At 45.7% G+C, this 14,886-nt stretch overlaps 1 protein-coding gene across 1 annotated transcript in view; it reads right to left on the minus strand.

Annotated features, from left to right (window-relative positions):
* KIAA1549 (KIAA1549 ortholog) overlaps positions 1–14,886 on the minus strand; it is a 126,497-nt gene that overhangs the window by 30,676 nt on the left and 80,935 nt on the right. The window contains exons 12-16 of the mRNA XM_061415469.1: positions 13,517–13,713; positions 11,655–11,770; positions 7,031–7,233; positions 3,787–4,010; positions 2,737–2,890 (exon numbers count right to left, since the gene is read on the minus strand). Of these exons, the coding sequence (XP_061271453.1) occupies positions 2,737–2,890; positions 3,787–4,010; positions 7,031–7,233; positions 11,655–11,770; positions 13,517–13,713 (894 nt within the window). The remainder of the gene's footprint in view (positions 1–2,736; positions 2,891–3,786; positions 4,011–7,030; positions 7,234–11,654; positions 11,771–13,516; positions 13,714–14,886) is intronic.

A 14,886-nucleotide genomic window follows, 5' to 3' on the forward strand; every position in this document is an offset into this window, starting at 1 on the left:
CAACACTCCAATATAAAATAAAAATTAAAACAAAATCATACAATATAAGTATTAAAATAAAAAAGAAAGTATACATTTCAGAATTTTAAGGAGAGAAAGTAAAAAGTCCATGTAAGGAAGAATGTCTTCTTAGGGTACCTCTGCAAATTGGAGCCATTTGGGACGAAGCAGCTGATTGAGGTGGTACGCACCAGGGAAGAGCTTCTTCCCTCCAGCTGAGGGAGGAAACTCTGCAGTTTCTGCTAAGAAAAAAAGCAAAGAGAAGAAGGATGGTCTGGGCCGCCATGAAAGAAGCCTGATTTAGGATCAAGACAGGAAGGGGAGGACAGGTTCAGTTCAGTTCAGTCGCTCAGTCGTGTCCGACTCTTTGCGACCCCATGAACCGCAGCACGCCAGGCCTCCCTGTCCATCACCAACTCCCGGAGTTCACTCAGACTCATGTCCATTAAGTCAGTGATGCCATCCAGCCATCTCATCCTCTGTCGTCCCCTTCTCCTCCTGCCTTCAATCTTTCCCAGCATCAGGGTCTTTGCAAATGAGTAAGTTCTTCACATCAGGTGGCCAAAGTACTGGAGTTTCAGCTTCAGCATCAGTCCTTCCAATGAATATTCAGGACTAATCTCCTTTAGGATGGACTGGTTGGATCTCCTTGCAGTCCAAGGGACTCTCAAGAGTCTTCAACACCACAATTCAAAAGCATCAATTCTTTGGCACTCAGCTTTCTTTATAGTCCAACTCTCACATCCATACATGACTACTGGAAAAACCATAACTTTGACTAGACGGACTTTTGTTGGCAAAGTAATGTCTCTGCTTTTTAATAAACTGTCTAGGTTGATCATAACTTTTCTTCCAAGCAGCAAGAGTCTTTTAATTTCATGGCTGCATTAACCATCTGCAGTGATCTTGGAGCCCCCAAAAATAAAGTCTGTCACTATTTCCCCATCTATTTGCTAGGAAGTGATGGGACCAGATGCCTCAATCTTAGTTTTCTAAATGTTGAGCTTTAAGCCAACTTTTTCACTCTCTTCTTTCACATTCATCAAGAAGCTCTTTAGTTCTTTGCTTTCTGCCATAGGGTGGTGTCATCTGCATATCTGAGGTCATTGATATTTCTCCCAGCAAACTAATCTATTCTTTAGTTTCACACAACACGGTCTCTGAGATCCCGGATTAGACAAAAACAAAAGCTCCAAGGGACCATCCTGGGGAGTCAAGGATACATCCCTTCCTGGATCAAGCCAGACACCACAGACACCCAGACACCGGTCCAAAAACACAGAGGCAGCTCAAGATCGCCATCTACTGTGAGAACTGCCAATGCTGGTTCCCCAACCAGAGGAATTTATTCACAGCCTTCAGAAAGGACTCATTCATTCATCCTGCTGAGGAGCAAGGGAGCCTAATTTGTAGACCTTCCGGCCCTCGGGAGTTATATCAACCCTCACAAGCCAGTTAGGAAGGGACAGTCTTAGGACACCAGAATCACAATAAGATTCCAAGGAAAAGCCTGGGGAAAGAAGCCTGGGATCATCTCTCAGATGATCATGATGCAATTATATTTAGTCCCAATGTCAGTATGGCATTTGGCACATATGTGTAATTATGCTTAGTGTCTCTCAATGTTAGATATGTGTGTAATTTGAGGGATAAAATATAAAACTCAAATAAAACACTGGTTACATAAGCTCTATCTGAAGTGATCACGTACACCACAAACTTTTTCCGAGAGTGTGTTTTTCGCTCATTTCTTTAACAAAGATAGCTCTGTCGGGGCTGCACCTTGGCACAGGGTCACAGACATCCACTGTGTGTCCCAGTGCTGCCAGACACAGTGGATAAAAACGGATTAACAAGAAGACACCTGGGTATCTGGGGCTCCTCTCCGTCTTGGAGTGTTTTTATATCTGTATTTCTCATGGTCTGTTGGGGAGGCTAGCCCTTTCCTCCCTACTTAGTGGGGTCTGTATGTGTCTTAATGTTGTCAACATCTGCTTCAACACGTGCTTTTCCTTCCAAAAAAATTAAGCCCCTATTTCTTAATTTCCATTAAGCTCTTTCTTCCATTAAAATTAGAAATATATATATATATACATTGTTGTTTAGTCATTCAGTCATGTCCAACTCATTTGCAACCTCATGGATTTCGATTTTCCAGCAGGAATACCGGAGTGGGTTGCTACTTCCTTTATCCAGGGTATATTCCCAGTCCAGGCATTGAACCTGCATCTCCTGCACTACAGGTGGATTCTTTACAGCTGAACCCCTGGGAAGCCATACATACATACACACACACACACACATACACACACACACACATACATATAGAGGGAACATCTTAGCGCTCCAAGAGCAGAAGGGGGCGCAAAACCCTAAATATCACTCCTACCACCAAGAAATCCAAACAGTTCCCTCAACCAGGGGAAGGGGAAAAAAAACTTTCTGGACATTTCTGTTTTCCAGTGAATTCCCAAAAGTGCCCATCCTGAAGCCCGAGAGGACAGGGCTTGCACAGAGGAAAGAAAAACACTGAGCATGTTTCCAGAGGGCACCCCCAGCAGCCCCCTGGTCCCCAGGACTCAAGTTTCTCCACAAATGAGCGGCCCATCCCTGCCCGCACCCACATATGCCCCACGACCCAGCTGGCCCCGGAGCATCAACACCACACGTGGCTGCAGCTGGCACTGCTCACTCATCTCCAGATGGCCACCAGATGCAAGGGTCAGCGTTACGCACCGGGCAACCAATATAGGCAGAGTTGTGGACGCCTGGTGGCCTTTTGTACGTGCCGTCGCTGTCTGTGGTGATAAGTCTGTCCTTCTCAGCATCTCCGGGGCAGCCATTGACCTGGTGTTTCCGGCGTGGCTTAGGGGAACGTTTTATCCTGGAGCTGCCAGGAGAAAAAGACATTATCTTCATAGGAAATTACTTTCCTGCCCTGGCTCATGAACTAAACTCTAAGGATTTTACCTAGGACCTGCTGGCCACTGTATGAAACACCTCACCAGATATAAACAACGTGTAAGACACAGTCTCTGCTCTAAGAAAGGCACAGTCCACCAGGCAGACAATACTAACACACAGAATAATACAGAATAACATCATCGCTGGCTACTGGGACCTGACCTAGGTCTTGAAAAGGGATAAGGAGCTTTGGGTATGCCCAATTTATCCAACAAAAATAATAAATCAGGAGAGGTGGAGAGAGTGTGAGCTGCAGCTGGGATCTTGCCCAGGGCCAGAAATGGGAATGTAGATCAATGTCTGGAGGGCAATGAGGCTAGCACCTTGTAGGGCGACAGGCCCCTCGGTGGGGAGCAGCTGGGTAGAGACTCGAGGCCCCACCAGGTACAGGAGCACGGGGTCCACCTGCAGGCAGCCCGAGCCAGCACAGGGTGAGCCAAGCAAGACACAAATGAGAGCTGACCTTACAGAAAACGCCTCTCCCTTAAGGGGCAGGGGTCTGAGAGACAAAGAAGACAGAGGCTGAGGGCAGCAGTGGGAAAAGAAATGAGCATCTACCAAGCACAGGAGGTGGTGACGACACTGGGGATGAGGGCAGGATGAGGACGGGGGGAGGGGGAGCCAGGACTCAGCGTCTGAGAAGGAAGGGGCTCCCATTTCAGAAAGCTGAATTCCAGGAGACAAGAAACCCAGAAATGGCGACTCCTGGGGTAACCGGGGTGGAAGTGGCCTTCCCCACAGGTGATGGCCAGGCGGGGTCGCCCCCTCCCTGCCGCCCGGAGTCTTCCACAGGGTTGCCCCCCACCCCAGCAGCACGCCCACCTCTTCCTGGGCTCGATGAACACGGAGGGCACGCTGGCCGTGGGGTCCAGGATCTTGTCGATCTGCATCTGCGCCCTGCGGTATACGCGGTGCCGCTCCCGCGTGTCGCCCGATGACAGCTCGTCCAGCACCGGGAACTCATAGTGCCCGCGGCGCTTGGCGCGCAGCCGGATCTTGTTGCGATGGTGCTCGATCTCAGATTTGTGCCGCAGTGCCGTCTGGATCTGGGGAGCGAGACGAGCCGACTGTTTGCATGTTTCCAGGGATCCGCGCACAAAGTAGTCTGGAGGCATCTTGTGTCTCTCCCCGGCCCTCTCTCCGACCCCACCCCCCGCCCCCACACCTGTCCTAGGCTCCCAAGAGGCACCAAAGGGGTGACAGGGGCAGACACACCCACACCAGGCGCGGAGAGCCAGCCACCATCCCCGAACTGCGTCCACACCCTCCACATTGTGCATGCGAGGGGAGAAGCCTCTGTACTCGCTCACTCATATTTGACTCTTTGCAACCCCATGGACTGCAGCTCGCCAGACTCCTCTGTCCATGGGATTTTTTTCAGGCAAGAATACTGAAGCGGGTTGCTATTTCCTCCTCCAGGGGATTTTTCCGACCCGGGGATCGAACCCATGCGTCTTGCATCTCCTGCACTGACAGGTGGATTCTGTACCACTGCGCGACCTGGGAAGGCCAAAAGCACTCAAACCCAGGAAATCGTCCAGTAGCAACTTTGAAGATCCTGAGGGGCAGTGATTCCTAGATGTAATTCTTCCTAAGAAAAGAGTAAATATTTTCCATACCCAATAGTATCATTACTTAATACGTTTTTAAATTAAGACAGTTCAAAGACGATATTTGCACTATACAACAAAACAGCCATTTACTAATGATGTTTCAGTGTTACCGAAACAAGCCCAGTGACAGGAGACCCCTCTCCTCAATGAAGAAAATCAACAGGTATGGAAACATGTCCTCCTGGCTCCATGGGGCGCGAACTAGGTCTGGAAGAGTCGGGGAGGAAGGGTAGTGGGCAGAGGTTGAGGGCCAGAAACAGGAATGCAGATGCAGGTCTAGGGGAAGGAGGCCATGACTCCAGGAGCAGCCAGTCTGTTGGGCTGTGGTGGAGAATAGGGAATCCCTGCCTTCATCAACGTACATCACCTCATTTTCTAAGCCCTTAGCCCTGCTTCAGAGAACTTAACACCAAGTGAGATGGAGGGAGACAGAGGGAAAAAAGGGAAACCAAGATGAGACTCCAACCGGAAGAGACAACAGGACGCTGTCCAAGACCGGACATGGTCCGCCACACCACTGCAGACCAGAAGCCATGTCCTCCTTGAGACTGAGGAGGAGGGTCAGCTAGATGAGAGTCTCGACAAACTTCCCAGCAGGAGAGTTCAGGAAGCCCCTCTAACTCTTTCAGGATCTAACTGTTCTTTAAAATACGTGAGGTCTCACAGGAGGACTAAGATATGCTAGGAATCTGCACCAGAATCTCCTACGAAGAAAACATTTCCATTGAGATGTCTGTATCTACCATACAGGTAGGTCCACCAGAACTGATAACGCTCTTGTTCTTAAGTTGGTTTTTCATTTTATGCTTCATAATCAGTATATATGTTTCCCATACCATATGTATCCATCAAATACATTTGTAAAAGATAGTAAAAGAACAAAGTGGAGATGAATGCTTTCCAGTGGTGAGGCCTCAGACTGGTGAACTCATTCTCTTCTTTTCTTTCAATCACACAGAGAACCTACTCGAGATCGCTTACTCATGGCTGGTGTGAGATACCTGCAACACTGGACTGATGGAAACAGGTCTACGCTAGGACGGGGGTCATGTGAGCAACCCCAGGGCTCCCAAGCATTGGTGAGAAGGGACAGCACGTGCCACCTTGAACCCATGACACACGTTCTCGTGGTCACGACCTTGGCAAGGAGCCAATGAAGAAGAGAAAGTGTAAGAACTCTTGATAAGACTTCTGTAAGATAATCCACTTTAAGGATTCAGTTGTACCAATTACTACTTCACCTAGCAGAACTCACAAGAGCAGCAGGTATTCCTTAGAGGCAGGAAACTGACAGCCATGATGCTGTGATGTGTGTAGCCCTAAATACTATTCCCTGTACTCATGGTCCAGCCCAGGTCAAACTTCTCAAGTTCAACTTAACAGTGACTTGAGCTGGCCTTCTGATTCCAGAATCTTGGGAGGAAAGCAGATCTAACTCACTCTTCCAGGAGTCAGTAGAATAGGGTATTTTACCAATCATGATTTAGATCTTGAGGCCAGAGCAGCCCTATCAGAGTTCACAGAGGTCCCAAGATTACTCAGCGTTCAGTGATTCACTGGGAGAACCCTCAGGACTCAGCATTCAGTCCAATTTATTGCAGCAAAAGGCTACAAAGCAAAACCAGCATAGGGGAATGGCACACAGGGTGAGGTCTGGAGGACCCAGGCGCAAGCTTCCAGGAGTCCTTCCCCGGTAAAGTCATGTGGGGTGTGCTGAATTCCTCCAGCAATGACCTGCGACAACACATGTGAAACGTCTACGAGGGAAGTGTATTAGATAATCGGGGCTCACAGGGTCTTTACTGGAGACTGCTCACACAGGCACCCTGTGCATAGCATGTACCAAATTCCAGACTCCAGGAAGAGCTGTTCAGCATAAATCATGCTGTTTGTACAAAAACAGTTTAGGTACAGTGAGCCACTCCATTCTGGAAATGGTGGGGATCTTTCCAAAATCTAATTCCAAACCCCAGCCACGGGCTAAGGCGGACTTTCTAAGGATAGCCGGCCCTGGTCTTTAATCTGCATATCTCCAAATGTGCCCACTAGTGTCCACAATCAGTAACTGACCTAAAAATACTGAGTAGCAGATTTAAAATTAAGAATAGTTGTGAGCAGCTCATGGGACTTCTCGGTAAAGAATTCACTTGCCAATGACAAGACATAAGAGACACAATTCTGGGTCAGGTAGATCCCCTGGAGGAGGGCACGGCAGTTCACTCCATTATTCTTGCCTGGAGAATCCCATGGACAGAGGAGCCTGGTGGGCTATAGTCCATAGGATCCCAAAGAGCTGGACACGACTAAAGCAACTTAGCATGCACACACGTGAGCAGCTCATATCATTAGCAACCTTTTAACACTAACTTTCACTATTTTTTAAGCAGTGACCAAATCAGAATCTAAGGGTGTTTTTTTTTTTTAATACTGTACTTTTCCATAAAACCAAATACCTCTTTGTTAATTTTGTTGGTTTCTGCCACACGGTCAGCCAGGATGGGGTGCGGAGCCGGAGGAGCTGGGATGGGCTGCATGGCAATCAGCTGGATCTTACTGGGGACCCGCCGACTGGCCTCGGAGGAGCGGGAGATCCTGTCCACGTGCTCGAAGATGGAGGCTGATGAGTGCTGCTCGTTCCCTGAGCTGGGTGCTGGCCCTGGAACACAGGGGGAGCAGAATTAATAAACACCATCACCATAAGAAAACAGCAAACCTTCACAATTATGGATTATTTCCTAAAGGACCCTTAGATGGGTACCAGACCAAAAACACATCCACAACTCCATGGCAGAATATTTGAAATGTCACTCTTTGAGCCTAAACTGTCTGGGTTAAATAGTGTCTCCTTCAACCTCAGTAATAATTACAGATATCTGTAGGGAAGATAAGAAAATCATTATGACACTTTGTGTCCCGGATGGTCCTGTTTTGTCTAAAGGTGTTTCAAAGTCTTCAGTAAGACAGGGTAAAGGGTAAGAGGAGCCTGAGGTTTGCCAGCCAGGGGCGATTTACAGAACGTGGAGGACAACACTGCTAACAGCTCTGAACATCCATGCTTATCTGGAGTGAGAGTGATATAAATTTAGTTGCCAAGGCAACTTACCGTCGAAAAAACAAAAGACCAGGGGGACTGTGGACCTGCTAGCAAGTACTGGTTAATGGTGAATGCTGCTGGCTATTCAGTTCTAATGCAGCAAAAAATGACATTGAAGAGTCAGGAGAAGAAAAGGCTGCTGCTTCAAGGAATTAGTTCCCTCTTTACAAAGACATGCAGATAACACTTGAAAAATGGTTAAAAGGGTAAATTGTATGGCTATATGTATTTCACCACAATGAATTTTTTTTTAAGTAGTCAGAACTGCGAAGAAGAAAGACATTTAAATGTATAGAAAAAAGAAAAACACGTTACAATGTTAATAGAGACTGGATCTTGGTGTAATGGGTCATTTTCTCCACTTTTTTGTATTTTCTATAATGAGGATTTTCTCTAGTCAGTATTACTTTTATAATAGAAATAGCCTCAATAAACTTTTATTTTTAAAAGGCAAAGAGAGAGGTTAAGAAGGGCCACATAGATGAAAAGAACTCTCCAATTACATGCACTAAGATCCCTGATGCCCCTCCTCTAAGCCACAGTCCCCTCTGGGCTACTCTAACATTGCTCGAAAATAAATGGCCAAACACCAAAAGAGGGGCTTCCCGGGTGGCGCTAGTGGTTAAGATTCCATCTGCCAATGCAGGAGATGCAAGAGACATGGGTTCCATCCCTGGGTCTGGAAGATCCCCTGGATAAGGAAATGGCTGCCCACTCCAGTATTCTTGCCTGGAAAATTCCATGGGCAGAGAAGCCTGGCGGGCTACAGTCCAAGGGGTTGCAAAAGACATGACTGAGCACACACACACGGGCCAAGAGAAGCAGTGAGGGCCTGTAGAAACTGTTTCTAAACAAAAGCCTGAGTTTTGAAACCTCAATCATAAGTGAAAAATATAGAAGTTTTCCCCTCAGTGTAAAAAAGTGTTGAGCAAAGCAGTAAGGAGTAGTAGTTGATATTTTATAGAAGGAATGCACAGCAGTGGGACACAAATCTTTCTATTTCCTCTCAATTTGAATTATATTCATTTATGTTCAGTAATACTCATCCCAAGTAATTAGAAATTACATACTTAACTCTGTGAATGAAGATGTCTCTTAGCGAGGAGGCACTTGTCTGCATTCAGGCTGTTCCCAGGCTTTCTTTCCCTGCCTGGAGGGAGGCTGACCCTTTGTATAATGCAAACACAGCCAGACAGCACCTTTCACCAGGGAGCTACTCAAATTACAGGCATGGAGCCTAGTAGGAGATAATTAGCTCTACCAGGTAAGGCCAGCCTTGCTAACCCAAACTTTCAAACCAACGGCAAATGTCACAAAGGGCGTCCCATTAAGTCACTGATACTGAAGGCAGAGGCGGCCTCCTCCAGGATGGTGAAAAAAAAAAAACCAGGGCGCAAAGGTGACAGGAAGAAAGGCCCGTCTGCTCGTGTCATCTGCCTGCCTGGGTCCCCGGGGCTGCAGGCCTCCTACCGACTCCTGCCCTGCCCTTTCCCACCCCTCAGTTGGATCCTCGCTCTATAATTCACCAGCTGCAACAGGAGAAGCAAGAGATGCACAGAAAACCCTCAACTTCTAGACTGCCTGGAACTCAGCCCTTCATCCAAAGGCTGAAAAGTACGATATGTTGTTTGCCATATTTATACGTTAAACAGACATATATATACCCCCATACATATATATATATAAACAAATTAGATTAGTATACATATGTAACACATTATTTTACATATAATAATACATATTTTTATTGTTTGCTATCCACTGTACAATTTTTTTAAAAACTGCCTGAATAATAATGACAATGGAAAGTACAAGGGCTACGTAGATAGATCAATGCTGCATGAATACTGCTTACTTAAGGCAAGTAGGTGTTAAAATCTTTTCTCTTAAAAGACTGTTCTATACATCTTAAAAAATTAGAAAACAAAAATTAAGTAAGGATGAAATTATAGTGTAAGATGATGTCCACAGAACAGAATGACACAGGAAATGGCAACCTCAATTACTGCAATACTGAACCAACAGAATGTTTATAATGGAATATTAATTCCATTATCAATAAGTAAGTACATCTTTAAATCAAAATAGTGGCAGGTGAGCCTTCTAGGACCCACAAGAACGTCTAGGCCACTTGTCTCCTTCCACAGTCAACTCTGAGCCCCAACACTGACATGTTTACTACCTGGATTTTGAATATATGTTGAGAGTGATATTTGATTTTTGTTAGCCATGCATAATATACTGGTTCTAATACTTGTTAAAGGGCTTTCCTGGTGGCTCAGTGGGTAAAGAAACTGCCTGCAATGCAGGAGACACAGAAGAAGATGGTTTGATCCCTGGGTTGGGAAGATCCCCTGGAGGAGGAAATCACAACCCACTCCAGTATTCTTGCCTAGAAAATCTCATGGACACAGAAGCCTAGTGGGCTGCAGTCCAAAGGGTCACAAAGAGTCAGACACGACTGAGTGACTAAGCACAGAAGGAGTTAAAAACAGGAACTAAAGAGGAAGATTTTCTTAGACATACAATTAACAGAAATTAAGATGCTCCAGAGCTGATTTTTTTCCCCCAAATATTTCTTTCCCAGGATCAAAATTAGATTTTAATCCTGTCTATCTGAAACAGTACCCCTGTTACCATGGTGCTAATTTTTAAGATTCTATGAAATTAGATCATTAGATCTAAAGAAAAAAATTCTTCCCTTATTCTAAGGGATTTTTTTGCTTTTGTTTTTAACACCAAAAAAGAAACAAATGGAAGGCATCTCAAAAATCAGCTAGTTTAGTCCCAGAGGAGTTCCCACAACTGAGGGACATACAAGGTCACAAACATGACAGTGGATGAAATAGGCCCTCCAGCTTCTGTCCACAATCTCTTCACTTACAGAGTATGGTTCAGTCTGTACTGCAATTTCATAGAGATATTTGTAATGGAAAACGTAAGTATATAAATTACTATTAAAAATTATATCCTGGGAATTCCCTGGCAGTCCAGTGGTTAGGACTCTACAGTTTCACTACCAAGGGCTTGGGTTCAATCCCTAGTCAGGAGCTAAGATCCCAAAAGAGGTGTGACACAGCCAAATAAAAAAATAATAAAATGATATCCAGAGGCACTTCCATTTTCTTTGCACTACTAAAACACAACCCTGAAATATAAATAAAACTCCAGCAAGTACAAGAGCATTTATTTAACAGAATCTATTAAACTAACACCAAAGCTACCCTGTCATCAGGCCAAAAAAGGCTCCAAGTCCAGTAAGACCGATGAGCTAAGTTCTACTGCAAGACATATGAGTTTGAAGACAATACTGTTTAGAAGGGGAGTGAAGTACATTTCAAACCTGGCCTAAGAAGCGACAGCATCTGACAACACACATAACTATCTGACCACACTCAACTATCTCCTGGAAGACAGACCTAGGACAAGGACCAAATATAATGCCCTTGGACCTAGAATAAATAATCAACGTTGTGACAGTGACAGCTGTGAAACACTTAAACAGGACCCTAAGAAGGTCACCGAATCCTGGATGCAGTTTTAGTTGGATTCCTCCTTGTCCTTTGAAGAGGAAAATTGTTAGGACCCCAAACTAGATTCAAACATGACCAGTAACCTCAAAACACACATAACTGAATCTCTTAACTTCTAGCCTGGCCCACCAGCTCAATGCAGACACTGATACAGTGTTAGATGGTGACAATTAATCTGAAAAATCCACTGTATGAATGATGAATATGCTAATGCACAGGGCTTTTTTACATTCTGCATTTGAAGTAGTATAAGAGCCTAGCCTACTGGAACCTCATAATGACTTTTTTTTTTTTTTCACCACACCGCAGGGCTTGTGGGATCTTAGTTCCCTGACCAGGGATCAAACCCACACCCTCTGCAATGAAACAGCAGAATCCAAACCACTGGACTGTCAGGGAAGTCCCTCATAATTACTACTTTTAAAGTGGAGAACAAGAAGGGTCACAGACCACTCTGTGGGGCTCTGTGGGACTTGCCATCGGTCACGGCTCCTGCAGTCTTCTCCCCCGCTTCCCTCTCACTGGACTCTTCACTTACTGTGGAGTCGGCATCTGAGGGAGAAACTCTGCAGATACAAAACAAATGCAGATGTTAGGAAAAAGAAAGAAAGCAGGCAGAAAGGTCACATTTATCTGGATGTGGAAGTCAGGCTTCTGGGCAAAACTGAGAGAAGTCAAAGAGTCCAAAACCCTGTTTCGAGGCGCAGCATCTTCAAGGACCGCATTGACAACACGGTCACCTTTTAAGGACAGCGTGAGATGCCCTACTAAATGGCTCAGCAGACTCATTTCAACAAATGCTAGAAAACCAAGTATTTGCTGGAGGACAGTCCCCCCAGCTCCCAGTGGAAACCTGGCAATCTGGGTTGGATCAGAGGATCTGAGATTCAAGTTTGGTTAGGGGTTAGCTGGGCCTGCAAAATTTCTAGGAAGCCAGGGTCATTCTGTAGTCACCCCATATAATTCCAAATCTTTGGAGGAAGCCTACACTTCTAACACAAAGGCAATGATTATCGCTGTTAATTGATTCTATATATAAAAAGCAAGTGTGTCACAGAACCCAAGTTGCTCCAGGATTCACTGAAAAGCCTTAAACAGTTAACACCCCTTCTCTTTGAACTTTCTGAAATGCCCAGACATTCTAGTGCCCCTGAGGGATGCGAAACTCTGATATTAACCATGCAGAACATTGAGATGTTGTGACTAAGTGTCTAGGCTGAGGCTTCCAGAGGAGAAAAAAAGACTTTGTTAAATTGTACTAGCATATTCAATCATCTTTAATGATTTGATTTATTCTCACTCTGCAAAATAATTAAGCAAATGATCTCTCTCTACATTATTCATCTTCTTTTGTAAAGATCATGTTCTGACAATCATTAAATTCTTAAAACTAGGCCAGAACCCCTGGGGTATGTTTTCTTATAAATCAGAAATTACAATGTCATTTGGAATGTTGGTATGATCACACACTTTTCCCCTCTCAACAGAAAACCTGAATTTGGCATTCCAAAGTTCAAAAGAAGGCTGATAATTCGAGGCTTCAATACCAAAGCCTGATCACGCTTTGACCTAAAGCTAAGTTAATAAAACCTGACCCTGAACATTGTCTTCTTTAGAGAAGGGCAGCCCGTCTCACAAGGTCATAGGGTCACAGTAGGTAGTCTGTTAGCAGCAATGCCCCATGTGCTTAATGTTGGTAAGAGGAATGGGAATTAACTGGGAAAGGGGAGTTGGGCAGGGGAGTGGGGAGCAGGGCGATGGAGAATCCATGCACACATGCTAAGGAGAGTGACAAGAGGGGCAGATGGAGAAAAGCCAAGCAAAGAAAGTAGGGTGTGACGAAGGTCACCTGCAGACCAAGAGAGGAAGCCCCAGCTCCAGCCGCCAGCATAACAGTCAAGGGCAGAGCCAATGCTGGCCAAGTGTGTATCGTAAGCCATGCACTTTTTATAAATTTTTGTACATTATTCCTAACATCACCTCCAGAGAGCCTAGCGGGGTCACCCCAGAATATATACCCTCGAGCTGGTCAATCCCTAATGAAGTTCCAGGGGGACCATCAAACCATATGGGTCGGTGATTCATAACCTTACCCACTTTGGGGCAAGAAAGCACATGGGCCTCCTCTGGGAGTCCATTAGAGTGGACCAAGGGCCCTTGAGTGTGCTGATTTTGGGGGCCAATCTCACCAGTCTTTCAGGCTGCAGACTTGGGCAACATTCACCGTCAGCCCTTCTGCTACTGGAAACTAACAAACAGAAAATAGAACCACAGGTCATGATAGAGAACAATACAGAAAGCCCAGTAAGAACCTTCCTCTGTGACGGATGTTCTTGGAAGGGATCTTTGCCTTGGGGCTTGGCACATCTCCGTTCTCAGAGGGCGTGGTGTGGTCCTTCACAGGTCCCGGCAGTGGTGCTGGCTCGTGAATGATCAGTATGTCGTCCTTATTGTGCTGACCCAGGTGCTGCTTAGCGAAGTCGAAGCCCTTCACACTAGGGATCTGCAGCTGAAACACACACACACGCACAAGTGAGACAGTCAAGCTGATGGTGAGTGCCAGCTTTCTGACCCAAAAGTGTGCTTGCAATCTTACCGATCAACTTCAACATGCATCTCTAGAACACTGATCCGGGCAAGAATTATACCTTGAGTTTGCAGAAAAGACAGATACTTGCTACAGAGTAAAATACAAAGATTAAAAAGTTAGACCACGATACAAGACATCACAAGACAATGCCTGACCACTGTCGCAGCAGTGACCCAAGCCCGGATGGCGGCATGGGGTGAGACTCTTCTCAGAGAACAGGGACTTGTGCCAGGACTCAGAGGACAGACCAAATATAGAAATAAAAAGAGGTGGCTACTCAGAGAATGTCCTCAATTGCATCAGGGACCAGAGAAGACTTGAGATCTGGTAAAAGATCACATTAGCTGCACTAGAAGGGTCAGGACGGAGGCGAATGAGAGAAGGCCAGACTGTAATACCCAGGGGTGGGTATTAACTGTTTCCTTTACTCAACTTGCAAAGTAGAGGAAAATAAGCCACATATTAGTAAGTGGTCCCAAGGGTCTCTTTGGCAGGAATTCCCCATGCAATTCCATCAGGCTGAATTCTATACCCACAGAGAGTGCTATCGGTCAGAAGACAAAGTCCAACCCATCTAAGGAGCTGTTCTAGACAATATACTGCATGTAGAAGTGAAAGATTTTGCTGTATTTGCGCTAACTTTACGCACAGGTGAGTGACAACATCAGTGGCTTCTATTTGTGATCTCTAAGGTCTTTTCAGCACTAAAAAGCTAGGCTGGATGGGTAGAAGGAAAGCAGTCTGCAATAACGACTTACACCAGCAGAGGGGGGACAGAACTTGATATAAATCATGCTTACAAAAACGCTGCTTGGAAACAAAAGGCAAAGACTGGCATGCCTATATTTTCTAAATTAATAACATCTTGTTACCAGCAGTCAACTTCACCACACACAAGCAGATTGTGCGTGGTGCACATTTCTTGGCTCAAAAGTGTTGTTTCCCAAACAATGAGCCCCAACCTGCATCTCCATGACGCCCCCTACGTCCCAGTCGTCTTCACTGGGACTCCGTGAATCTCTGGGACTGTGGGCTTCCCAGGTGGAGCAAAGGGTGAAGAGTCTGGCTGCCAATGCAGGAGACGCAGGAGAC

Source organism: Bos javanicus, chromosome 4, assembly GCF_032452875.1.
Source record: "Bos javanicus breed banteng chromosome 4, ARS-OSU_banteng_1.0, whole genome shotgun sequence".
Taxonomy (NCBI): Eukaryota; Metazoa; Chordata; class Mammalia; order Artiodactyla; family Bovidae; genus Bos; species Bos javanicus.